Consider the following 27,711-nt stretch of genomic DNA (forward strand, 5'->3'; position numbering starts at 1 on the left):
GAGTTAGTGTTAGCAAATTATCTCAGGTTGAGCCCGTGAGCTCACCTACCCGCCCAGGCGTAGCTGAAATAACCTCTTAGGCTACCAGCGAATAGGAAGGGGAAAAATGGTAGCAGTTAGGCTACTAGATGAAATTTACAAAATAATCGAATATTTATTGGTAGTCAAATAGCTATAGAACCACCAATACTATGTTATACTGAACACGAAATCTTCATATCGAATAATTCAGTAAAGAACCAAATACCTGTCACTTCAAATTCGTGTGGTCAGGGATACATTAATATAGGAAAGGATTTTTTTCATAGTAAGCAAAATAATGTTTATTTCCTGTGGAATTAGTGGAACTGAATATGTAATTTATCTACGGCTGGGAATAATATATAAATTCAAATGAATGTCATTTTCAAAATATGGAAGTCTATTTTCAATTTCAGTCACTACGTTTGTGTTTTTTTCATCAAAGAATGGACTATGGAATTCCATTGAGAACACGATGAGAAATACTAGTAATTATGGAATATGAGTTCCGTCGCGGTAGTAGTACTGCACAAAGAGCTCACAACATTAACGACGTGTGCAAAGTAAACAATACAAACGACCGTACGACTTGTTATTGGTTTGAACGCTCCCGACTCGGAATTTTGATTTCAAAATGAACCCCGTGGTCGCCCGAAAACTAAAGTCAATAACGTCGAATTAAAGGCGATAGTGGCGAAGCTGACGATACTCAATCTACCGCTAAGTTAGCAGCAGCTTTCAACGTTAGCATTAAAATAATACTGGTCCATTTGCGTCAAAACGGCATGGTAGAAAAACTTGATAAACGGGTGCCGCACGAACTGAACGATCGCCAGCGCGACGAACGCGTTAAGGTATGTTTTGTATTGCTTAACAGAAACAGAAACGAAGAGTTTTTGAACAGCATTGTCACTTGCGATGAAAAATGGACTCTTGAAATTGTAAGGGATCATCATGTTGGTTAGACGCTAGTTCAGCATCAGGTCGAAGCTCGAAACGAAAACTTAACACGTGAAAAACATGGTCACTATTTGGTGATCTAGTGCCGGTATAGTCCAGAGCTTCTTAATAAAAGGCATGAGTATTAGGTATTGCAAATTTTTACTCTGAAGTACTAAATTCAATGATGGAGAAGTTGGCAAATCTCTGGCCAGCTTAAGTTCATCGCTCACCTCCGCTGCACCTAGACGACAACGTTCGACAACCGACGGCTCAACAAACGATCTCTGGGCCACAAGAGCTAGGGTTAGAAGTTTTGCGTCATACACCGCACCCACCATAACCTGCGCCGACAGACTCTGTACGTTTCCCGAGGTTTGGACAACTTCTTAGCAGGGAAATAATTCAATACCCGAGAAGCTGTACAAACAGATTTTGAAGAACTTGAGAAGGCTTCCCGTACACTTTGATTCATGAAGAAGGTTAAAAACCACCACGACGCTGGTAGAAATGCATCGATACCATATGTTAATAATTTGATTGAAAGAAATAAAAAATATTCATAAAAATACTCTTATGTATATCAAACGGCAAGGTAAAGGACCTAATATTTTTCTGTACGTAACGTAAACTGCAAAAATGTCTTTAAACGTTAAAAGTGACTTTTTTAAATGTTATACGTATTAAATTAATCCAATTTTCAGATGTTTCCCTTTACTTCTGCTACAAGACCTGGCCCCTTGCAATAATTGATAATTCTTTGTCAACTGGTGCTTTAGGGCTTGATGAGCCACAAAACATAGCTATATCTTTTGATTGCCTTGACTGTTAACTTGAGACTTTTAACAACACTTCCTTCCGCCGTTGATCTTAGTATTTGGATTACGATCTAATGTGTCGGGCAAACATTGAGACGGACAACTCTCCTGGCTGAACCCATGCTCGCCCACTTGTCCTGGTGAAACTGGAAAATTCTCGGAGACAACTAGTAATCCTTGCTTCCCAGAAAAATAAAAAACGGACAACAAAGTACTGCTATAAGGGTTCTTTTGAATACTCGAACCCTAATAGGCTGAAACATGGAATACACAACGCAGATTTTGAATGGCGCGACTTTCATCTGCTAATTGGTAAATTAATAAATCGTAACGATTCGCTTAAAGTAAGACACTGATTTTTCCATAACTAGCCAATTGATGATTTTTAAAAACGAAAATAACATATTTTTGCTTCCTTAATATTTTGGCCAAAGATAAAAACAGCCTATTATTGTTTTCTAATTGACTAGGAATTTATCCTTTACAATATTATCTGTAGTTATTTGTTAAGGAGTTTTTTGTTACGAACATCCAAAAGATTGAATAAAAAATTCAGTTTAAAAGAACCTTTAGCCCATAATCTGCCACATAGTGTGTCTGTGTCTTGTAAAGCCTTATCCTGATACAAAATGAACAGTTCCTCTGTACGCCTTATCGAAACATGATTGTCGTTATTGTGTGAAATTTAAGTGTTCGGTTTTACTTTAATTTTTAACTTTTTACCTTTATTAAAATAGAAATTCAGTCTGCATAGAAGTTGAGTCGCTAAATAAATCAAAAGTTTGGTGAACCAATCGGAATTCTACGATTTTTTATGTTGTTTATTACAGCTAATTTTTGATTACGCTTTCAGGGTAAATCTCTAGCATCAGCTCCAGCTCCAATTTTAGACCGGTGCATTTATATGCTGATCGTATGGCTAAAACGCGAAACGAATAGCGGACGAAATTATTTTAAATATCAACGTAACAATAATTTTCTGTTAACATTAAAACTAGAATGTGAATGTATTTTTGCATGATAATCAATACTGGAAAGACGTAATTCTAACTTTAGGACCACTTCAAATAACTGTACTTTATACTACGATGCGAATGGATGATGAGAATTTCGATATCGGCCGCCAAAAGACCTTGTCTGAGAAGCTCCAAGATATTTGATGGAATAATAATGATGCTTCTAATCACTAAAAGCTTTAAATGTTCACACTACGTTGTTCATGATCATTCATATCTAACTTACCGTTTAGTAATAACGTCAATTACAATCCAATTTTAATTAATGTTTGGAGCTGATTTTTTGTCTGTTTTGTCACAATTTATCTAAAAACACAACCGCAAGGAATTAATGAATGCAAAACATTTTTCTAATTATTATTTTTGTCAAACCTAATTATTTTACAGTAAAAAGAAAAACGTTCATTGTTCATAATATCATCTACACTCTACAATAACTGTGAATTTAAATTTTAGAAAAATACGGTATAATGCCCATGTGATTACCTAACTCCCTGTAAATAGACATATCTACTACGAATTAATACATTATTCTATTTGCTGTTTCGGGATTTTCATTGAAAAGTCAATGAATAAGTAATAATTGATACACAGGAGCAACAAGATAATAAGACAAACTGAAGAACTCGTGAATTGACTAGCGAATGACACCGTTGCATCTGGCCTCTAAGGGCGGTGTCTATTACCAAGCGGTCATATGAATCGGGAAATCTGTTTGTCACAGAACATAATCGGATGTGTTAGGTCGTCATGCACCTTATTCACTTATTAAGCTCAGGAACAGAGAAGAAATTTTAGAAACGTGAAATTATTTGCACGGTTAGTGTGCAGGGCGCGGCGTGCGTGTTAGCCCGGTCGGAGCGCGGCGCGGCACACACTAGGGCGGGCGGTGGACTCGGCAGCGTTACGTCAGCGCGGGGTGAGGCGCGCGGGGAGCCCCGCACTACTGCATCCTCCGAGCACCCATCTTCGCTCAGCCCCCGTGAAAAACGTGACAACTCTACGCCGACCTTATGATACCGCATCTGTTTTGTAATACACTCTTATCGTTTACCTGAAGCTGTTCGTAATGAACCAGAATTTTTACTCATATATTTATTTATTTAAACTGGAATGTTTTATGGAACAAAAATCAAGATGTAATTTTTTTCACTAATGCTCTCAATATTGAGTGCTAAAACAAAATCGAAGAAATAGTCTATACATGTTTCTCACGTCTTCGTCACAAGTCTTTTTAGTTTGTTAGTTAAGTAGTTCTGAGATTTTGTTTGTGACTAACAAGAACATGCATCTTATCATTATTATCATTTAACACTAATTGGATATTCTCCATTTAATGTTAAAAATATTTCAATAATTGAACAAATTTGTCTTCCTTTATACTAATTTTACAGGCAGTACCTTATAATAACCAGTAGGGAAGACTCCGTTAAGGTATTTTTATAGGCTCTAAATGTGCTAGTCTGTTCACGGCCCACCTGATTTTAAGTGGTAGTGTGAGTCAGTAGACAATCAAATCATAAATTCCAGGGACGATGCCACACGTTTTACGACATGAAACCGAAATCTGCATTGTATTGGCTGTCCCATTCTGGAATTGCTGCATGGCAGAAATAGGAGGTGGAAGGGAGGAAATTATATCTCTCCGGGCGTGCTCACACCACGTTCTATTAATTAAATTAACTGGCTTAAAATTGAGGACATGCTTCAATAATTGGCGTATATTTTTGTTATGCTACGAGAACATTTTCAATAAAAATTGTTAACGTTGTGTTCTCCAAAAAACAAGCATTCTTTTTTTGTAGTAATTGGATGTAAATGACGTTTAAATTATTTAGGCACTGCTGGTCAATGTTCACAGCTATACAATAGTAAAAACAAACGATATTAGTTGATATTTATTGGAGATACTGTCAAAAATGAACATAAGGGAGAAATTCCCAAAAAAAAAGTATTAAAATCGGTAAAAAGGTTATGTCTGTTAAATCAACCACTTTAGTAGGGCTTTTTCTCGATAATTTTACGGATACTTTCATATTTTTCCGGGCAGTCACATATCGGTGGAAGGTGTTGTATAGTGTCTAATAATGGCCATTGAACATAAGCTATTTTTCATTATTATAGCTAACAATATAGACATCGCGTTTAAAAAAATCTTTTACTTACAGACACGCTCATACACTCTATTTGAAAATCAGATTTTAACATAAGAGCTTTTCTATTAATGTACATGTCCAGTGATAAAAGATATATTGAATATAGGTATATTTTACCTATGAAGTTGATTATGACGGCGTATGATTAGATGGCGCCATCTAGTTACGCTTCGGAGAACCAGCCGGCCGAGAGGCTTGACGTTCGTCCTGTAAGGAAAAGTGGCGGAAAGAGATGCCTATCGCGATAAACCTTACCTCCATTGTCGATCCACATCCAGAATATGACTGCGTGTCTGACTTTTACCTCTAAGCAAGAGAAATATATTGATAAAAATAAAATATGAAATATCTGTCTATCTCGTCATTGCATTGGAATTCCAGAATTCCGTAGTTACTATTAAATATTAGACCTAAAGGAAAAAAGGTAGTGAAAAGAAAAACATTTTTAGTTTATTGTGTATTTTCTTTGATTAATAAAAGGAAAACAAAATTTAAACTCTAAGAAATGTGTGAAATTCGTCCTTCAGTAAAGATGGAAATATAATTGCTAAAAATCTATAATGTAAATTTACTTATCGATTAATTCTAAATTTAACCACATAAAGTTTGAGGTAGATGTTTTCATATAGTCTTTCTCTTAAATATTACATAAAATTACATAACTACGTATAAAATGAACATAAAGACCCGTAAAGTTTTAAATCTAAATTATGTTAAAGTATTACGAAACTGCCTTTTTATTATGGGATTCTTAAATTATATGAAGAAACATTCCTTCGTTACTCGATGAACATTTTATTGTTGTACAGAAACCTCATGATTTAATATTTAAAAATGAAAAACAATTGTTAAAGAATACATAGACAAATTAACTGAATCTTGTATATGTATTACGTGATTTCATGATCAAATGGCTGGAAACTCCCGATTGCAACTTTTGTAACTACAACAATATAGTTAGTCTATGTTAAAATGTTGTTTGTGCGTCTTTCTTTCACTCAACCACGCAATTATGAATGGACATGATTTTTCACAAAGAGATACTTTTGAACTATATGACACAAGATAATTTTTTTACTATGGGAAAATGGACAATGTTCCACTATTTTACAATAACGAATTCAAAGCTGATGAAACCGCGAGGCATTAGTGAATATTAGCTATTGCATCCTATCTTTATAGCACAAAAACAGTGGGCTGGATTACTTACATGGCTACTAATGAAGCTACGAGGGCTTATCGGTGGTAAGTTTAACATCTATTTGTTACGAACACGATAATATTCTTAACTTAAATGTCTACGTAAGATTAACGCTATTTGAGGTAGATTAACACTAACATGTACCTTAACATGTGATTCAATTCTGGTATAAACTACTATAATAATATTATGCGTAAAAACGGTGAGGGATAATATTAAAACCGACATTTTTAACATTGATATGGTGTACATACCTAAGTATTACGTAAATGGTTCTAGACAAAAACTTATATTTAACATTTTTAAATTAAAATTAAAAAGAAAAACAAAATAAGCGCTTGCTCAGTCTCCAAATATTTAGTAAGCAATAACTTAAAGGTAAAATCTTTCTATCGTTTTAAAATGTATTATTTAATCCTCTTTTCTAAATGTATCAAACCTGTTCTAAATGTATCAAATTTCGAGACAGAATTTGTATGCACGATGATATCTTTGGATAATCTTGCACCCATTATAATTTTGAATTTATAAGAGTATGCTGAACACTAAACTTAGGTAAGTTTCAAATATAATAAAGTGAGTTTCAAACATTTCACTGTAGGTCGTAAGTACCTACTCGATCGAAACACTTATGATAAAGCTTTGAGCAATTGGAAGTTACTGTGCACTGGTAATAAAACGAAGATTCATCTCGATTAAGCAAGACTTAAAACTATTTGTAAAAGTATTCGAACATGATGCTTAAGGCGGCAAGTCAATATTCTAAATTTATGACGTTTTTTTGAACTAGACTTAAACAAATTTACATAAATATACTTTAGTAGTATTGCATCAACATTGATTTTACTTTGGCACATTAACACACAAAAATTGTGATAACACAATGAATTGAAACATCCACAGTATCCAAAGAATGTTTGTTAGTTTCATGTGTACGCACACTGTTTACAAGAACCTTCAAAACGGATATATCGGTTGGCAATCGTTATAAATGGCATCCATTGCTTGAAATATTTAAGCTTCTCCTATTCCATCATAGCCAGCTTTAATACTTTTCACTAAACTATGATTATAAACTAAAACATTACATAAAGTTTATTAAAATAGAATGTGGCAACAACGATAATATAAACACACACTTAACTTTGGGTATATACCAAATATATGTAAAATAATTAAGACATTCACACTCGAACACATAAGATTTGTACTTTAACGTTACATTTTTGCAAACTTAGCTCATAATGCTACTAACATTAAAATTATTAGGTAGGTATAATAAGTAGTTAAACTTGTTCTATACTATGGATTTGTACTGATCAGTCTTCTGTTTTGTCATATTTAGCACTGAAAGCAGAATGAGGTAGGTGAGTTCGGAGATTGCACAAAAAATATAATTTGAGACTGAATGTTTAACAAAATTTAAACCAATATACAGTGATCGCGTAATATTTAAACACAAATTCATCACAAATCCACTGAGCAGTTATTGTTTTTGTAATCTAACTGTAGTAAAATTCTGCTGTGTGATTCTGTTCGTAACATAAATTTCAGATAACAATTCAATATTGTTTTATTTGTTTATCTCAGACTAAAGCAGATAGATATTTTTGATGAATTTGTGTTTGTAGACAATAAAAGTAGATATGAAATTTAGTGTAATTTAGTTCTCAAATTATTCAACAAAAATTCTATAACATAAATGCCGCTCATAAAGCTAATTTGTAAGTATTTGCGTCTTTGCGTATAGGTGGTGGTGCTTCGAAATTTCAGAAAGTTACGCTTGTTGTTGTGGGCTTCCTCCTTGGGAGCTGCCCGGAGCCATTTGTTGTTCATCCTTTTTCTTTTCGACCTTGCAACATAACAAAATATAATACGCTCCATTTTAGGAATTACAAAGTGTAAATTATAATTTACTAACGAACAAAATACAATATGGATAGTTAGAAATTAATTAGAATTTTTTTTATTTAGTCATTTATGTTTTTTGCCTCGTGTATAATATTTATCAAAACTGTAATCTATGTAAAGTTTGATGTTGTTTATCCACGTTCGTGCATTATTTATTCGATTTTGTACTTCTTTCTATATTTGGCACTTCAGGGCAGGAGTCTAGTCAATGTACAATGGACAAATTTGACGTACATATGCAACGACCGTTGCATATGTACGTCAAATAAATGTGGTCTTAGTATTTCCCGGTACCATTCAGACATGGTGATAGTACCGAACCGATTTCCGCTGGAAATCTTTGGTTCATTACGGAAAATTAACGGCTACTGTTAATAGTTTTAAAATGCAAAAAAAGCATATATACAAATAATTATAATACTATTTAATTATTATTTCCATTTGATAATTTTGATAATTTTCCTAATAACTATTTATGTACTAAATGAAACCTAACCCAATCAGCTTAATAGCGATGTGTTAATTTTCTTATAGTTTTTTGTTAGTATATAAAACATAAATAATTTAAATTATCGACTACCTAGTTGAAAAAAGGAATCAGAGACTACTGAATCAACCTTCAGATTAATTAGTTATCATTTACGTTAGTGTTTTCCATTACTGTTAAATTTATTGAATATCCATTTACTCACCTTTATCGGGCAGTCAGCAACGAGGTGGTCTTCGCTTTTGCAGTTGTGACATCTCTTTGGTTGTGGCCCAATGCTACACTTTGCCGCTATGTGATTAGCGAACTCCCCACAGTTGTAGCAACTGCAAATTATAATGTTGTTTGTTACTGATCTTTTACTTTCTGCTGCTTTCTAATTGATTTGGTCGGCACAATTTATATCCAATCTCTGGAGACTACCCTCAAATGAGGGAGTACCGGATACTTGAAAATTTCAGAGACATATCCTTTTTCACAAATTCAATCAACCCTTCAATCTCCTACGTGACATAACACCACAATTTCTATACTTTATCTTTCTAATTAACTTTACGTAAACAATGAAAAATTTGTTAGAGGGTACGAATATAAAAGTTAATGTTAATATTATTCCTATAATTACGTTTCCTGCGCCTAGTTCAAGCGATAACCTTTGTTCTACTATGATGACATGGCTTCCTACGACTTATTTTTTTTATAGTAAACCAAACGCCTCACAATGATGATTAAATATTTCATGGTATTTTTCTAATCAATTCTAATTTATGAGAAATAGTTTCGAGTCATATTCATTTAACATTTAGTTAATCATTTGCATACACGAGTTTCGTTTCCGCTACAAACTCCCTTCCTCTTCAACGTGATATGCAACTTACGTGTAAAATAATAAATATAAATAGAAACTTTCTGCATTGCTATATCATAATTCATGCCTCATTTGTAGAGTAGAGAGGAATCGGTGAATACAAGACCGTGGACAGCTTATTCGCGTGTATTCAGTACTTGGCACTAGTTTGTTCTCTTTTTTTTATTTTCATTGGTGAGTGGTTACTGTCGTCCATGGACTTCAGCAATGCCAGGGACAGCGCCAAGCCGTTGTATGGTGTCGGTTTTTTGACCCGTATCACAAGAGTATTGGTTTGTATTCTAGCGCAGTCTTTACATATTCATCTTTATTCAGTTACCTCACGTTACTTCGTCAGGTCTTTACGCGGTCGCATTCATGCATGATTTATTCGGCTAGTTATTAACCTAATTGTTCGCGGATAATCTAAGTGAGACATTAAATACAAAATCAAATACAAATTCTCATACTTTTAATTTATGACAAACGCTCGTGGCACAATGCGACAGTATCAATCAATACAGCCCCTTAAGAGGAAGTGTAGAAATTTTTGAAAAAGGGATTTTGACACATTATTTGCGATTTCCTCGCTTGACTTTCAAGGATTCAGCACTTAAAGGGCCGCTGAAGGTAGGACTAAAAAACTAATATAAAAAGAGGCAACATTTCGAAAACTGGGCCCATTTTACATATATTTTTAATTCAAGAAATAAATTTTGGCTATGTCGAAGTTTTTAAACCTAAAATCTAAAAATTGCGGATAAATAGGCAATTTCGTCATCATACAAAGATCCTACTGATTCTTCTAATATGAAATAATAAAAAAATAAGAATTTGGGAACACAGTTACAATTTTTTTTAGATTTTAAAAAGCTGGTTGTACGATTAGCTGATAAAGGATCCGATAAAGCTTCCTTTCATTTAATTATTGCTGTAGTTACTTGTCATTATAGTTACAATTATCTAAGATGTCAATATAATGCAAGTCTAATTTATATTCTACTGTTAATTTGGTTGGCAATATTTAATCAAATATCGATCTTTTTTTTTTCCTATATAATAAAGAATTTCAACGTAATTACCGTATCTTCCTGAATCTGATCTTAGACAAGGGTCGTCGATCGGAACCATGACAATCGGTTCCATTGGGACCTGTAACACGTGTCGCTTCCAGGCCCTTATCTGACTCCTTGCACTCAAACTCTACTTCCTCATCACCAAGAGACCTGAACCCTGGCATTTGTAGCACACTCTGAAAGTATAAGATAAGTTATTTATTGAAACTATACTTGAGACCTTATAACTTATACTCAAGGTGGGTGGCGCATTTACGTTGTGGATGTCTATGGGCTCCAGTAACTACTTAAGACCAGGTGGGCTGTCAGCTCGTCCACCCATCTAAGCAATAAAAAAAAACTATCTTTGTATTGTTTTGTAGCGGGAAATACCGTATTGATATAAAAAAAAAACATATGTGGGAAAATCTGAACTCGGGTGGACCACTAGTCCAATTAGCACTGGTCAATTAGACAAATTATATTCTTTGGGAGTTTGATTAAAAATCAAATTTACACGACATTTTACCTTCTTATTCTCATTCGCCGTCTTATTGTTTAGGCAACGAAGATTAATTATTGTACTCGTAATTCTAATATTACTATTTTATGTGAGTAAAATCAAATTAAACAATTTTCTTGAGAAAACGTGCTAGCGTAAAATTGAATAACGTTTAAAAGGAGACAACAGGAATCGAATATCCCTGTTTACTTCATCCGTATTTGACTAAGCACCAAACTATCGATTCAATTTATATTTTCGAGGCCGTATCCCTTCATATACATAAAAGAGCTCCTTATCTTTAGTCGGAAAAAAATCTACGCTATCGCATATCCAGTAACGTAGTCTTGACCTAATATAAATTTTACCGCTAGTGTCGCTGCAACCGAACGAAGTACCAGTGTGGTGGCGCAAATGTATAGAAAAAACATCCGGCCTTGATAAGCCGAACAAACAAATAAGCACACTATCGGGTCAACCGCTAGATACGCCACAATATTTCGTGAATGGATTTATCTATCCACTTTAACTATTGTAGAGTTCACTAGGGAACGACATTTGAAATGTCGTAACTGTAATTTAAATTCAGATAAGTTTCGTTTCTCGTTTAAAATGTGTGTCTACTGTCTCAATAAATTTTCTAACTGGAACAATATTTACAATTATAACGTACGAGTTAATAAGCTCCCAAAAATATTCACCTGGTGAACGAAAACATCTTGGCCGCCGTCGTCGGGGGTAATGAACCCCCATCCCTTCGCCACGTTGAACCACTTGCATCGCCCGCGCCGCTTCACCCCTGTCACGCCGCTGCCGCTGCCGCTTGCGCCCTCGACACCTGCAATAAATACGTTACCTTTGAATAACTAACTTTGACCAACGGCTCGACTACGTTGCACGCACAAGCTTAATTAAAACTTCATTCTTTATACCACATTATCACCAAACACATCAAGAGCATCAATTAGTACCAAAATGTAGATACTTACTTAAAATGTAAATGTTTAAAATGACAATTGTTTATTTTTCATCAAAATGTTTACATTCTATATACAATTACATAAATAAAAACTACTAAACTAACTTCATTATCTATAAAATCTTTAACGTTATAAATTTGTAAAGTAATTATAATCGTCACCGAATGAAAAAAATACGACAAGATTCCTGCGTAAAACAAAATTAATTCAATAATAGTTCAAGTGCATTAAGCGAGTGGCATTCCCTACTTTCTAATGCATGCACAGACATTCAAACGTTCGAAAATCTATTAGCAATAAATAAAAGCCCACGATCGTTTATTGGACTAAGAAAGGGTATGCTATTCCCCTTATCGCGCTGCTACAAAAAATAACGTGGGAACGAAATGAAATAAAAGCAATTCTTTTTATACTACCGTAGCTATTAAACCTGAATGTAATTTAAACATATTAAGTTTCATCTTTAAATTATATGTAAACGTGAATAATTCATTGAAGGCTCATATCAAAACCTATCGGACTTGAATCATTGCGATGACTAACGAACCGCTAAGAAAAACAATATGACTAATGTGGCGACATGTAAATACTATTTCCGGATATATCGGAAATAGTCCAGATGAATGGTCGATGAGTACTACTCGATAGTATTTGGTCACAATCAACTGTTCGTGATCACGAATATGCCTTTTTTTCAGTTTTTTATGGGTCGTTAGATACCCTTCACGTGCGCACCTGCGCATCCGAGCGACTTCCCTAAGTTGAAATATGTTTATTAGATCAACATTATTCTTTACGCGTCAAAACAATAAATACTTGCATTTACAACTTCAACGAAAAACGAATTTTAAACAAGGGCTTAATGTTCGATGTTCTTTTTTTTACTTTTAGTTAAGCAACTATTTGGAGATGAGATTTCCATAAAAAAGGATGTATAGTCGAAAACCCGTGAATAAAACAATCAAAAAAAAACTACACACGTATCCACTTAAAAGCTATTTTTGCAAACAGCAAATTCGTTACCTAATTTAATTCAAATTTTCAAAGTACACAATACTATACTTGAGACCTTAGAACTTATATCTCAAGGTGGGTGGCGCATTTACGTTGTAGATGTCTATGGGCTCCAGTAACCACTTAACACCAGGTGGGCTATGAGCTCGTATACCCATCTAAGCAATAAAAAAAACTGTAATTAATTGAAAAATTTTTTTTAGCGTCATCAAAACTAAATAAGTTGTTCGATACTACGGAAATTGTAAATTGAAAATAACAAATGCGACATTAAATCTTCTAATCTACGACACGAGAAAACATATAAGTACTAAATTATACTGATACATTCATTTAAACTAAAGTAATAGAATTACATGGATTTATTTCGACAATCTTTCACAAAAGAAATTTGTTTTTTTAATAAGTACATATTCATTATAATATTACATAGTGAAATAAAGTTTTTCTAAGTCACTTCTTAAAATAATAAAATAGTAATGTATTTTATTAAAACTTATTATTACTAAGATGCATTTCCAAAAACACAATAGTAGATAGGTAGGTTAGAGTGGGCTCGCTAATTCCATGTACATTTCCATGTGTTGGTATGTAGCTAAGCATATTATTTCGGGCGGCAGCGGTAAAAGCGAGCTAGCAGGCACACGTGGCGACGACGGGGACTGGAAGAATGTTCGGTATTTAGGTTGCGTTTCGGGTACCTTTTTCATTCATTGCCGTAACACTGCACCTCGGTCTCGTGGCGGAGTTACTTCTTTAACTTCTCGAGTCAGTTCGATGGGTACATACATAGGTTGGAGAAAAGTTTCTTCGCATTTTTTAAGAAAATTCACAACATTTTTTAATATAGTTTATTTAAATTTAACTAAAGTATGTAGGTACCATTTTGTTCGATAGCTTTTTGCTATCTTGTAGGTGGCAAGAAGGGACATGAAGTAGGGACATGAAGCCAGATACAAATAGTATAGCCAAAGAGATTTTATTACAAGTTCATACATACTATAATGCAAAAAGACTTTTTCTCCGACCTATTACATAGTTTCATTGACATTTCGTGTATATCAGTTTAACATTACAAAATACGAAATAACTTTAATTGAATAAGTGTGGACGTCAAATATTAAAAAAACAGTCCCGAAAAGCTTTATGTAATTGAAATTATTGAAGAACTAGGTACATCAGACAAACACATGTAAAAACATACACAAATTCTAAATAAATAAAAAAGTACAAAACAAACATGAACAATCAACAATTTTAATAAACTGTTACAAGACTAGGTACCTACGGAGTGTTAGTAGTTGTCCTGTTATCAAGCACTCGCATTGACACAATAAACGCGGTTGAACTCTATTTGTATTAAACATTCCGACTGTTTCGTTTCGACTACATTCTCTCATTAATTGTGTGAGATGACATATTTTCACTTCTAAAACTCAGGTGTGGCCGAGCCGTCAAATTAGTCGGAAAGGAATGTAGCCCTAGAAATTTTCACTGTAAAAAGAAAGTTCCACGGGTAAGTTTGCACGTGTTTAAGTTTAAAGGTGTTCATTCAAGTTATAGTGAAAATGCAAAGCGTTTTTACATTGATTTCATTGAGTCTTTACGAATACCCTTTCGTAAGGTAAAAATACTGTCAGATATAATTAAGTTCATCACTTTATGGAATCGGTTTTGTTTCCACAGCCGCCTCGAACTATCGGTTAGTGTTTAATAAAGGTATGTCGTAACGCTTGTGCAAGCAGTTTATTTTAATCTGTAGCAATAATGCGAGCAGACGGTAGCATGTATGCGTGGATGTTCATACGAGGTAAGGAGGCAGCACTCTGGACGCATCCGAGTCGTGCATGTATGTATGTGCGATGTGCCTGTTTTGTGGTTTTGTTTACTCAGCATGCGCGTGAGCGACCGCCCGCCCCACTGCCGCCACGATACTCCACTACGCACATTCCTGCATACACCGCTACTCTCCTATTTTACATCATTCCGTTTTCGTCTTTTTACGCGTCAACAAATGTTTTTATGAGCCCGAGAAAAGATATTATGCAACGATAGATTATCATAATTAATTTTATTTACGTAAACTATATAAATAACACGGAAAATGTTAACGCCGAGACACAGCCATACATAACAACTGTCTTACGCCAGAAAACGTGACATTTCTGTTTTATTGTTATTTCCTAAAGCGATTAGGCGTGCTATTTTTAAATTGAAGCTTAATTTAGGCTCGTGTTATTTTAAAAGCAGGAAGGGGAAATTCTAAGCGTTCTTCGGTAAGAGCGCTCTCTCTCCCCTACGCCCCACTCTAAGCTGCTTCATAAATTCTTCATGATTTCAACAAAATCAAAACATTACTTTCTCATCAAAGCTTTATCTATACAAAATTATGAAAATAATTCTATAGGTAAATACTTTCTTTTACTGAAAATTTGTCATGTCATTTATTATATGTATTGTGTAAATAAACTGCTTAGAAATATGTATAAATCAAATTATTAATGAAAGTCTTCTTCGCCTAGATAGATTGCATCTGTTTATGTTTCCAGCTTTAACTAACATTAGCATGCATTGCCCTACGTCCGGTATTGGAAATGTTAAATTATTTCGGTACCTTTAAAAACATCAAAGCGAATCATTATCATTTAATCTACAAGTTCCCTTTGAAATTGTTCTTTCGATGAGCACCTGCCTCGCCACCTTTTCCTACATTGGCTCCGAGCTGGCCTGGTGTCATCGACCCACGTGACAGCCGCCATCCAATGCATGTGAATATAATTTCCTAGTATTACCTTGTTGTACCCGACGTAGATGCCGTAAGCTCGATGCGGGTCGATGATTCGTATCAAATGTTTGAGAACACGACAATGCGTGAGTTTCGTAGTGACAGAGTGGGTGTGGCTTTTTCAAAATAAACGCATATAGGTACGTATTCTAAACAAAAAAATATATGCAAGATTATATTTATCTTTGCCAATGATTTTTGGAATCTACTAAACATAGTAATTTTTAATAGTAATTCAGTAAGTGACTAGTATTTTTTTTATCCTTTCTATAATGATTTTTCTTTCGTTACCAAATTAGGCATCGCTAGATGGAGTGGTATTTAAAAAACATTTTTTGAAAATACTAGTTTGACAAATGAGTATGAAGGACAGCGCACACTACGATATGTTTTGAAGTTATTTGTAAAGCGTTCTGTTTAGTAAACAAACCACATACCGTATAAGAATCTGAGATGCATGTCCAGCAAACTAATGTAATGACCTAAAACGCTCTGCCATTCACTATTTTTTTTTTGCTGTTATCAATCGTAAGTATGGAATTTGAACGTGAATCATCGTCAAGTGGCGCTTACGCTTCGGGATCTTGAACTGAGAGTGAAAGAGACGGATGAACGTACCACCATTCAGATTTAATTGACTGGTTACGAACTCGGACCCTGCTGTAGGGACGTCACGTTACTTAGCATCGACTTTCTAAAAATTCCGAATTGTATTTCAATAGTCACTGCCCTATAACTCTGATACAGTATTCAACTCAAACTTGGTAATTATTTAACAAAATTCTCCAATGATGTGTAATAAATTATTCTAGAAACAGATTTCAAGTAATTATACAATTCTTTTAAAGTAAACAATACATTTACTAAGCGGAAAAAAATAATATGGCAATGAACTTTCTAATTAGCGTAAATCTACCCCATTAGAATTTATTTATTTGGCATTAAGTAACATAAAGCAACAAACGTAAAATTAAGATCCTCTCAAAACGTACGCAGTTTACCCAAACATACCAGAGCTTTATCACTCACATTGCGTAGAATAAAAATCCCATTGAAATATGCATCTTAGCACAACTTCATAAAGTATAAAATAGCATTAGTGTAACATTGCATTCGAACAACATGCATACCAGCTACTAAAGCGGTATCGTAGGAATAGTAAACAATTAACTGCTAGATGCATAGACCGTGTTTGATAAAACATTCACGTCACATGTTTTCAATTCAATACTTGACATACTTAAGCTAGTAGGGCCACAAGTACACTACGAAAGAGCCAAATTGACATGTGAATTTGTTCATACTTAAGTCAACCTCAAGCCAAGGAAATAAGTTCGTTTTCAAATTAATCTTTTAAGCATTAAAACAGAATATTAAAAATGTTAAAATACTGCGTAGGTAAAGCATGACGTCATGTCATATAAGACATTCTCTAATTGGGAAGTACGTAGATATTTATAATTAGTGTATCTTGTTGTTGATCAACGTTATACCAAGTAAACATGGTACACATATGTGCGACATCAGTGGAACGAGACTCTATTAACCTCAATTTGAATAAATTCAATGGTGTTATAAACAACTGTTTATGATTGCCTTCCCGGGTACAGCGTATACAGTACATCCGCTCGATAAGGGCCGCACTAAAAGTTCCAATAAACTGAATTGCTTCAGCCACTACTTTAACGTTCGATAACACACCTATTTTTTTTTATATTTCTAAATTTAGTGAATAAAATAAATTTTAGATTAATATTTCAATCGTTATTACTTACTGGAAGAGGGAACTGCATTTCCGCCTTCCCTCCCGCTCATTGTAACTGAAATTTTTTTAACAGGCACCACAAATATCACCGCTTCGTATAATACATCCTCTGCATGAATAAAAGGCACTTCGTTAACGGATTGATCGATCGTTAAAAATATAAATATTTAAAAAAACATTAATCAAGCATATAAATTTTTAGGATGCATGAGAGCGAACGCGCGCGCGCGCGAAGCGACTTCCGACGCGTACGCAGGTCGACTGCATCAAAAATGAGTGACAGTGGTGTAGAGTCGACGCCGCGGTGATGCGGTCGTCCCTTCCCGGATATCGTCGAGCAAGTCTTAGTAGTTTTTAAAATAGAGAAGTTAACGGAACGTGTGCACCGCCCGAAAGCGCCAGTCGCTTTACCCCAACCCGAAATGTGTCACTTGTTGTTAACGCGGCGTGGTATTCGTTCGTTCCTAGCAGATTTCAACAGAAACGGGCACGCCACAGGGTGAACGGCACCAACCGACTACCTACCTACCACACACTGCCTACAAACAACCAACAATATCCAAACCTCACAAAAAATATTCTCAATAGAAGCCGCATAGCACCGCGCAGACCTCTACCGAAGATGTCCAACTTCAAACCTCTTTTGTTTTTTATGTTTATCTGATCTGGAAATGTTTTTGTTTTTATTTGTCTCGATATATGTTTATAGTTACTATTGAATACTAACAACCAATTAAATTAATTATGTACTTGAAATTGTTACAAGTAAAATAGGTACCTGTTTAATATTGAAAAATCTGAAATTTATTTTGTTTCGTATTGAATTTTTTTTTGGAACCACTATTGACAGGTCCGAAAAAAATGTAGGCTTGCGTAAAATCTGATTCATCGTAATAAAAGATACGATACATTTTTTTTACTTACCATGATATGTTTAAATTATACCAAGAACCATACACACATTTCCTTGAAGTGTATATATATTTATGTGTAGGTCGTTTTAGTATTGCGCAGTTTGGTATATTATTTAAAAACAACACGTAATATCGAACATAAAACTAATATTACCTAAAGAAAAAAATGTACCACTATTTAATATAATTGAATAGTATTCTTGTAGTGAAATGTCGCATTCTATTATTTGAAATTATGAAAGAAGTCAGTTATTCAGATACGAATTTGTCTTGTAAATAATTTTACCTTGAAATAAGTTTTCTTTTTCTATCAAAAGAACCGATATTTGTTTAATCAACGTATATGGTATAAATTACGTATGTATATATTATGTTGTGATATACATTATATTTGTTTATATGTATTTCATTTTTGAACGATCTCGAATTGAGACTATTAATGTCGTCCCAACATCAAAGTACTCCCCTTCCGAGATGTCAGTTAGTGACGAGCTGACCATCGACTTCTATTGTTAGAGGTCTAACACAAGCATGATTGTATAATAACTCATACTACGACAATAGAATATTCACAAAAAGGACGAGTTTTCACAATAACTCAAATGCCCCCGATACTATGTAGTATACATGTGTAAACTTTCTCTCATCTTCTCGCCCCAGGAACCAGCTAGTTAATATTATATCTATGATTTACAAAATTCAAATTGGCTTGATTATAGCTATTGTGAATTTAATTCAATAAAAATTTCAGTTATTCGTCACAATAGAAGCTAATGTCGTAGATCGGTTGGCTGGCAATTATGACATTTTCACTTTGTCCCGATCCAAATAATTTTCGGACCATTTAAATGTGTTTTTGCACTGAGTGATCTAGTAGATATCTAAAATTTTAAGTGATATAATGGGCTATGGAGCTGTAACTACATATTTAGCTATGTATAAATTGAAACATCACAATCGTATTATAATAATAATATATTTACATTTCAAGCATTTGTTAAAAGAAGAGAAGAAATCATAAATTACTACAATACTTATGATATGACATATTAGTGTAGCCTGGGTACGTTCGACTGTGACCGTCGCTAATTGCGCGAGAAATAGCGACAATCCCTCGTAGGTTTTCCAAATTCAAATGTTTTTGGTACGAACCTTTACCTGTCAATTACAAACGAGAAATAAGAAATCAGGAAAATCGATCGACACAATCCGAAGTGATGCTCCATCATACTTGTGGCTATTGATTTTCTTCATATAGATTCAAGAATATCTCACATGCGATCTGCCGCATTGTACGATCTTGAAGCTGAAGTACAGCTGTCAATTTGAAATGCGGCTCAATCCAAGGTACTCCGTTTTACACGAGAAAAGTATGGATGCCAGCGCAGAGAAAAAACTGCACCCAGTTCAGGCTTACTATACACTTGTCCCAACGATTCAACGATATTTTTTTTGCAACTTTAGCATCTTAACCCTGAAGGCTTATCTCTGTGCTGGGATTTACCGCTTTTGTGTTTACGCTTATTTTGATGTTACAGGGCTTTTAAGAAAAATATTTTCATATTTAAGCTGGAATTGACTTTAAAAGACAATTATTATATTGATCTTTGAAAGGCAGTGAGACAAGAGATTCTAGTAGCAATTACATTTTTCCATCAACACAAAAATCTTGAACGATTAGATTAGAAAGTAAAAAAAACACTACAAACAAATCTAAATTTGTTCAAAATATGTTTACTTTTTAATTTTAAGATAGTGACATCTACCCGAGTGCTATTTAACTAACTATTATCAAAACGGTAACATTCCAACAAGACAAGAACAGAAATAAGTGAAAGTTTTAATGTAATCCCATAGATGGCAATAATGTCGAAAAATAATAAAGTTCTAAAATAAGCGCCATCTGCTGAAAAACTTAAAAACTACAATCCCAAAGTACAGTATCGACGAGCTTCAAACTTTCAACCCTCGAAACATGATGACTATTGTATTTTCAATAGAGGCGTTCCCTTCAAGGGGTGTTTCCCATTGTAGCCCCCGTACAAAGTAGGTATTTTAGCTTCATGGTGAATATTTTACATTACGCAAGCTTTGAAAAATAAAACTTGGAAAACATTACGTTCGGAAATATAATTATATTATCTACTGAAACGATTTTTCTACTAAGAACCATGCTATTGAATTGCAACTTATAAGAGATGTGCAAATAAAGATCAGATTATAATTTAAAACGTGTAGAATAAAGAAAGTAAAAGAAGTCCCATAGCCGTAAACCAAAAAAACGTTGAGAAATTAAAAGTATTGCACTCATACGAATCGAGCAACATTACAAGCGAGCTTATCGTCAACGCATTACAAAGCCACTGACCAATTATATAATAAGTTACAACGTTTGAATTCTTCAGTTTCAATGATATTTTAATGGGATATCACTAATTAATTAAAATTTAAAAATAATTATTTAATGGGAATAAAAACTTCTTTTTCTTATTGGAAAGTACGAATTTCGTAGTTTATTATGGTTACATCGTCTTGTCTCAAACATCCAGTTCGATTATGGATTATGGTTGAAGTTGTTTTTAGGGCTTAATATATTTTTTCCTCCCTATGCTGATAGCCTTGAGAAACTATATCAGCGTTGCCCTAGCGTGTAGGTGAGCTCTCGGGGCTCAAACCGGAGTGTTGCCAACACTGGCCCTAGCAAGAGCAGTGCTTCGTAGAATCTACCACCGGAACCAAAACGCGACCCATTGAGAAGATCCGGCGAGAAACTCACCGGGCTATGTCTGTGACTGCATACAACAAATACGAAACATGTTCATTAAGTTTCTTAGTTCCGAAATACCCACTTAAAGTTGTAGCATTAAATTCAAATCATTCAGTAGTTTTGTGCTGGGTGAAATGAAAAAGTCTAAAACAATAATAACCTTCAATGAAATTTTCTTTCAATTAATTAAAATTTCAACATACGTTACAATCACTGTTAAAGTTTGAAAATAATACATATGCTCGAAAGATGTGGATACGATAAATAGGGAATTAAGGTGACGCTTTTTTATCGACAACAACTTTAAATAAATTGTGAAATCTCATTCTTCTACCTTCATTTATGTATATAACTTAATATATTAAGATGGAATAATAAAACTCGTAACAGTTGTCACTTGTTTTCGACCTGATGAAACTGAGTACCCTGCATCGTCGTTTTTGGGCTGACATTGCTGTTGATGTAGGGGTGAATGTGAATTAAGAATTGCTACATTCTCAAGTACTTACAATTGTATTCAATGGTTCCATTATATTCTGAGGGACTACTATTAGCTGTCCCATTAGTGAGAGCAACAGGAACGGGGAGGGCCTTCGCGACATCCGGTACGTGAGCCGGTGTCCATTGCGTCGAGGCAGCCGCTGCAGCCGCTGTTGCAGCCGCTGTTGCAGCCGCCGCCGCTGCCGCCGCTGCACACACGCGACAATCTACGATAAAAGAAAACACTTTGAAGTCGTCGTGGCCTAAAGGATAAGACGTCCGGTACATTCGTATGTAGCGATGCACCGATGTTCGAATCCCGCAGGCGGGTACCAATTTTTCTAATGAAATACGTACTCAACAAATGTTCACGATTAACTTCCACGGTGAAGGAATAACATCGTGTAATAAAAATCAAACCCACAAAATTATAATTTGCGTAATCACTGGTGGTATGACCTCTCGTGAGTCCACACGGGTAGGTACCACCACCCCGCCTATTTCTGCCGTGAAGCAGTAATGCGTTTCGGTTTGAAGGATGGGGTAGCCGTTGTAACTACTGAGGCCTTAGAACTTATATCTTAAGGTGGGTGGCGCATTTACGGTGTAGATGTCTATGGGCTCCAGTAACCGTTTAACACCAGGTGGGCTATGAGCTCGTCTACCCATATAAACATCATCATCATCATGCTTTCCTATTACCCTCTGCTGGGGTGTAGGGCTCGAATCAAATTTTTCCATTTATATCGGTCTTGGGCAGTCTGTTCCAGCTCCTCCCACGTCATGCCCAAGACCCCTAGCTCCTGCTCCACCGAGCGACGCCAAGTTGTTCTGGGGCGGCCTCTCTTCCTTTTACCAGACATTTTCCAGGTCAGTGCTCTCTTTGATAGACCCATATAAACAATAAAAAAAAAATAGCGTTCAGGAAAGAACAATAAATGTTAGTGCTGTGGTATTATCAGCAGATATATTTCACACAACATCATTGTCATGATAAAACATTGTCGAGCATCACTCGTAAATAAATAATTCTAGTTATTCAAAAATGCAAAATTTGAATTTAATAACTTAATAAAATTCCCAACTTTACTGTATAATAAACTTTATTTCTTTTATATATTTACTTTATAATATAGGATAAACATGACAATATTATTATGGTAGTTATTATTTTATTCTACCTGTATTTTTTTAGAATAAATCATGAAAATTAAGTTCGCTCACTGTTGCGTTTTTCATTGCTATAGACGGAACAAGAAGCTTATAGCTCGTCTCATAGTAAATGGTTACGAATCCATGGATATCGCAACTTGGATGCAGCTTTGTACATTAGGATATGAGGTCTCAATTACATACTACATATAACGACTGGTTCTTCAAACCAAAATGCCTGCTTGCAAAAATGTTGGTACCTTTTTTATTTTTTTTTATTGCTTAGATGTGTGGACGAGCTCACAGCCCACCTGGTGTTAAGAGGTTACTGGAGCCCATAGACATTTACAACGTAAATGCGCCACCCACCTTAAGATATAAGTTGTAAGGTCTCAGTATAGTTACAACGGCTGCCCCACCCTTCAAGCCGAAACGCATTACTACTTCACGGCAGAAATAGGCGCGGTGGTGGTACCTACCCGTGCGGACTCACGTGAGGTCCTACCACCAGTAAAAACCTACCTACGTACCCACGTGGCCACCCAGTACCTACCTGCGTGCGGGTAGAACACACTACGTTCGCATATCTTTAAAATGCTTTACATTTCTGCTGTACAATAAAGAACATAAACTATTATTGAAAGAGTTGTAAATCCAACAAAAAAAACGCCATGGTTGTACCTGATAACATCGGCATAATAATGGCACATACTACCATAAATAACATTATAGATAATAATATAGTTTAGTAAAACGATTGTGTTTATTAAACCGATATCTAGACAATTATATGACGTAAAGGTGAGTTCAATTTCATCATAAATAAATAAATTTATATGTATTTTCTTTGAATGTTTTCATAATAAAATATTATGAAACTGTCGATGAAATGTCATTTTTACATTATTTTTTACACGATATATGGTAGATGATAGGATGATAAGCTTAGTAAATTTTCGTGATCACGGAGTATCTATATATTAATACGTGAAGCAAAAACTTTGTATCCCTTTTTACGAAAATTGCGCGGACGGAGTATTATGAAATTTTCTACACTTATAGAGAATACAGAGAAGTGCACAATGCTAATTTTTTTTTTAAATAATGCATAAAAGATACATTAAATCAATAAAGAAAACATTACACACACTACATAACATGTATTTGACGCACACACGCATGTATACTATTTATTGATGATTTATTGTCAAACTTTTGTTCTTGACGTCTGTGGTCAAATTGAGAATAGATTAAATATTGTTTGTGTTTATTAATATTTTTTTTATAGTGTAGCCTTGGCGAAATTTGTGATTATACAAGTATAAAATACAATCATAATAGTGTACAAAGATACAATTCCAATTAATTATAGTCGAATTTCGACTACTGCGGGACCTCTAGTCTTTAAAAATATTTTGATAGTGTATACAACTAGTCAAAATATTAGAAAAACAGGCATATTTAATTATTAATAAGTAGTTCTAATACGATTGAATACTCAATGGTTTTGTAGTAATTGCGGGGATTTTTTGAACATAATCATTTCATAAAATGGTATAATACTATTTATTTAAATTTTGTTAATTAATTTTTGTACTAACTATATTACTTGTTTTAATTTCATATTACAAATGCAACAAAATAGACCATAGACTTAAACGTGTGCGCTTACATCGTTGAACTGTGTGCACAGAATAAATTCTAGACTATCTAGACTATATTTTCTTTATTTTAAGAAATTATTAGAAAAATAAAAATAAAACCCTTCAATTTCCAATTAATTGTGGATTTAATGTGATTAATCGTGTTCCTGTATAAATTAATTAATAAAATACGCCAGGCAACAATTTCATTGCTACAACTTGCTTGCTTTGATTGCTTCATTCATTAAATTTTGAAATGAAAACTAAAAGAAAGACATCGTATTTGCTATATATTATTCATAAATTTTAGTAAACGATTAATTAAATTTAACCAGATATTAAATCCTAAGAAATGTCATTTTGATAATTATGTTTATTTTATTAAATTAAAAAAAAAAGTACATATAACACATCAAGGTCTTTAAAAATCTCACCCTTCATCTATGTATTAGAAGTAGTCCTTCTTCAGAAACTCGTTAATCGCTTCGGCTTATACAAAACCTCAAAAATAAAAGACATCTACACTAATTCAATAGTGTATTTACACAATGGTTTTTTTTTTTACAATAAGGTACATCATAGTGCGCAAATTGTACAGAAGCACTTTACACTCGCGTTCCGGTAATGAAAGCCAACGCGACACATACTAATTTTTTCTTCTCAAATTTTATTCATGAACTGAATGGATTTTTTATTAGGTTTTTTACAATTTCGTGTTGTTAAATAGTCAGTATACATGATCGAGAAGCGGCTAGTGTGACGATTACCGGAGAACTGCGTGGTGTGTTTTGCGTTAGGGTGACGCGCATGGTTGGGGGATGCCGACTACATATTTTACTACAAGTAAATAAAATGGCTGTAGTTTTATAGTGACCTTATTTACAAATATCATAAAGACCTTATTTAAAATTGTACCAAGAAAATCCTATCAAACATATCTTCACGAATGTTTTAGATTTAATATATACATATTTATTTTAAGTCTATAAATTTTACATAGACCTTATAAATTTTTATATACTCTATTAAAATAATAAAAATAAACATTACATTAAATATCTGATGGACATCAAAATATTGTTGCATTTTACTGATGTGAAATGTATATTAAGTGATCAAACTTTTTTGAGATTGAGCGAATTCACGGCAACGCACGATTCTCGCTCTGATATTGATATTTATTATTATTTTTTATCCAATACAAATAAAAGAAGGCAATACAAAGTGCTAGTCAAAAGTTTTTATCTATACATCAATGATAACCATATAAAAAATGCTTTATCTGAATATTAACACACAAAAGATATGTCAGAAAGTCAGTTAACGATTTTAATGCACCAATATGCAGAGATTTAATATCTTTCTATGATTATTTTGTAATATTTAAAAAAATGTTTTAAATTACAATTTTTTTCGAAACGTGATATTGCTCTACAAATAATACAAGCACGTAATATACCTCAAAAATCTAAGTAAAATGTATACCTTTAAAAGTAAAAATGATCTTACTCATCAATTAACTTATTTTTCCTACTATACGAGTAATATTTTTCAGTATCTTAATATGGTCATTGATTGTCTAGAGATCGTTGTCAGTGAACTCCTCACACCTATGTTTGACGGTGTTCCAATAGATTTGCAATAAATTTCCATGTACATTAAATAATTCGGTTCGGTATTTTAATTTTTATAATGTTTTCCGTAAATAATGATTCCCTTTACTGACCACTATCAAAATCATAAATAAAATAGTGCTTTCTGTGATTCAATATAAATGCTATTTAGCCGGACTTACATAGTTCTTAACATTTAATACATAAAGCAAAAATGGTATCCTTTTAATTTCAGAAATAAATAAGTGTTTAATATTTATAAACTCATCCTTTTGCCAAATTTAAATTTAAAATCTTGCGCGGATGGTATACTACAAAAACAAAACACGATTTTCAAGAAGAATAATTATGTTAGAATTAATAGTAGTCAACATTTTGGAGTTAAAAAAATGCTCTAGACACGTCCGTATGGATCTATCAGATCCAATAACCCTTGTGTTAGACGCATTTAGCTCTAACACTAGCTTAGAGACTACGGTTACCGTTTTTACCTACAACCTAACCTAAACATCAGCCCGCTGAGTTTCTCGCCGGATCTTCTCAGCGGGTTGCGATCCAGTAGTAGATTCATTCGCGAAGTAGCAACTCTTGAGTTGTTAGGTCTCCTTTGGAGGCGCTCAGATAGCTGTTAGCAAATCCATCCCCTCCTAGCTGAGCCTTTGCTCGCCCACCTGTCCTGGTGAAACTGGAAAGGCCTCCGGGCCACCAGTAATCCATCAATTGTAAAAAAGAAATTAAAAAAATATGAATGATATAGCTGCTCTAAAAGGCAGGTTTATTGAACCTATCAGTTTTATTTACACCAGAAATCTTCATAAGCCATTTAACCAAGAAGTGAGGAATAAACCAAATACCAAATTTTATTATAATTATTTTTTGCGGCCATATTTAGGAGATTTCTGGCGACGCGCGCATGCGCTCTCTGAGTGAATACAAACAATCAGCCGTTCGCACATCTGCTGGTCAGTTCGTGGACACAATACCCGCTATTGCCACCATTCTTTCTGTATTTGTCGGAAAATATTATTTGAATTAAATTTATTTAAAAATGATTTCCCTAAGACAAAGTTTAACAAATCATATAAAGTCATATAGGTACTTTTAAAGCCCGTTCCATATCCTTTCATTTATGGAAGTCGAAATTTGGGTGTGTAAGTTTTCGTGATTCAATAAAAGGATTATATTGAAAGGGGATTGCCCACTCTCCATAGTGTGCTAGGCCCAAGGTGGACATTAAATATTACTATAAAAATGGACTGATTCAAATTCTTAAATGTATTAGATATCTAAAAAATATATTGAAATTGACGCCACTATTATAAAAAATATAATAAAAATAAAAAACACGTTTTCTATATAAATACCTCAAGAACTTTTCTTTTTTTAATGTTTAAGATGTTCCTAATGTATTTTTATCCAATTGTAGTTATTAGGGTATAAAAAACACACATACTTCTTTACATATCTATATTATTCTATATTTTCTTCATCTTCATACACAATTAGTAAATCATCTAAAAATAGCACAGGAGAGCATATACACGGTTTTAAATCTCGGTCAGGTTAAAACCACAATTCACACAATGGTTTTCAGCCGTAGTATGAAACGTTATTGATAAAAGCAAAATAAATCGAAGAAAAATCA

The 27,711-nt window shown here is 34.0% G+C and overlaps 2 protein-coding genes and 2 long non-coding RNA genes across 4 annotated transcripts in view; 1 reads left to right on the plus strand and 3 right to left on the minus strand.

The window, feature by feature from the left end:
• LOC101739475 (protein still life, isoform SIF type 1) overlaps window positions 1–3,689 on the minus strand; it is a 125,365-nt gene extending 121,676 nt beyond the window's left edge. Inside the window, exons 1-2 of the mRNA XM_062674933.1 lie at window positions 3,551–3,689; window positions 3,021–3,100 (exon numbers count right to left, since the gene is read on the minus strand). The gene's annotated coding sequence lies outside the window, so the exon portion shown is untranslated. The remainder of the gene's footprint in view (window positions 1–3,020; window positions 3,101–3,550) is intronic.
• Window positions 3,690–5,392: 1,703 nt separating this feature from the next.
• LOC101746159 (protein lin-28 homolog) lies at window positions 5,393–18,037 on the minus strand. The gene is made up of 5 exons (XM_004931842.4): window positions 17,508–18,037; window positions 11,655–11,791; window positions 10,479–10,648; window positions 8,755–8,875; window positions 5,393–8,003 (listed from the first exon to the last, which is right to left on the minus strand). The coding sequence occupies exons 1-5, from the start codon at window positions 17,545–17,547 to the stop codon at window positions 7,929–7,931; spliced, it is 543 nt and encodes a 180-aa protein (XP_004931899.3). The 5' UTR covers window positions 17,548–18,037; the 3' UTR covers window positions 5,393–7,928.
• On the plus strand, window positions 13,209–18,293 carry LOC105842429 (uncharacterized). Its single transcript, XR_001140071.4, has 2 exons — window positions 13,209–14,463; window positions 17,700–18,293. It is a non-coding gene; the product is annotated as an uncharacterized LOC105842429 (long non-coding RNA).
• A 1,075-nt stretch (window positions 18,294–19,368) lies between these two features.
• LOC134200983 (uncharacterized) lies at window positions 19,369–21,879 on the minus strand. Its single transcript, XR_009976122.1, has 2 exons — window positions 21,688–21,879; window positions 19,369–19,569 (listed from the first exon to the last, which is right to left on the minus strand). It is a non-coding gene; the product is annotated as an uncharacterized LOC134200983 (long non-coding RNA).
• Window positions 21,880–27,711: the final 5,832 nt, after the last annotated feature.

The sequence above is a fragment of the Bombyx mori genome, chromosome 22, assembly GCF_030269925.1.
Source record: "Bombyx mori chromosome 22, ASM3026992v2".
Classification (NCBI taxonomy): Eukaryota; Metazoa; Arthropoda; class Insecta; order Lepidoptera; family Bombycidae; genus Bombyx; species Bombyx mori.

What these genes read in the sequence shown, in the direction of transcription:
- LOC101746159 (XM_004931842.4), bottom strand. Translation starts at nt 17,547, where the DNA reads ATGAGCGGGAGGGAAGGCGGAAATGCAGTTCCCTCTTCCA. An exon ending in ATCAGATTCAGGAAGATACG is followed by an intron (nt 8,876 to 10,478) that starts GTAATTACGTTG and finishes TATAATTTGCAG; the next exon opens with TTGCTACAACTGTGGGGAGT. An exon ending in TTGCTGACTGCCCGATAAAG is followed by an intron (nt 8,004 to 8,754) that starts GTGAGTAAATGG and finishes TTATGTTGCAAG; the next exon opens with GTCGAAAAGAAAAAGGATGA.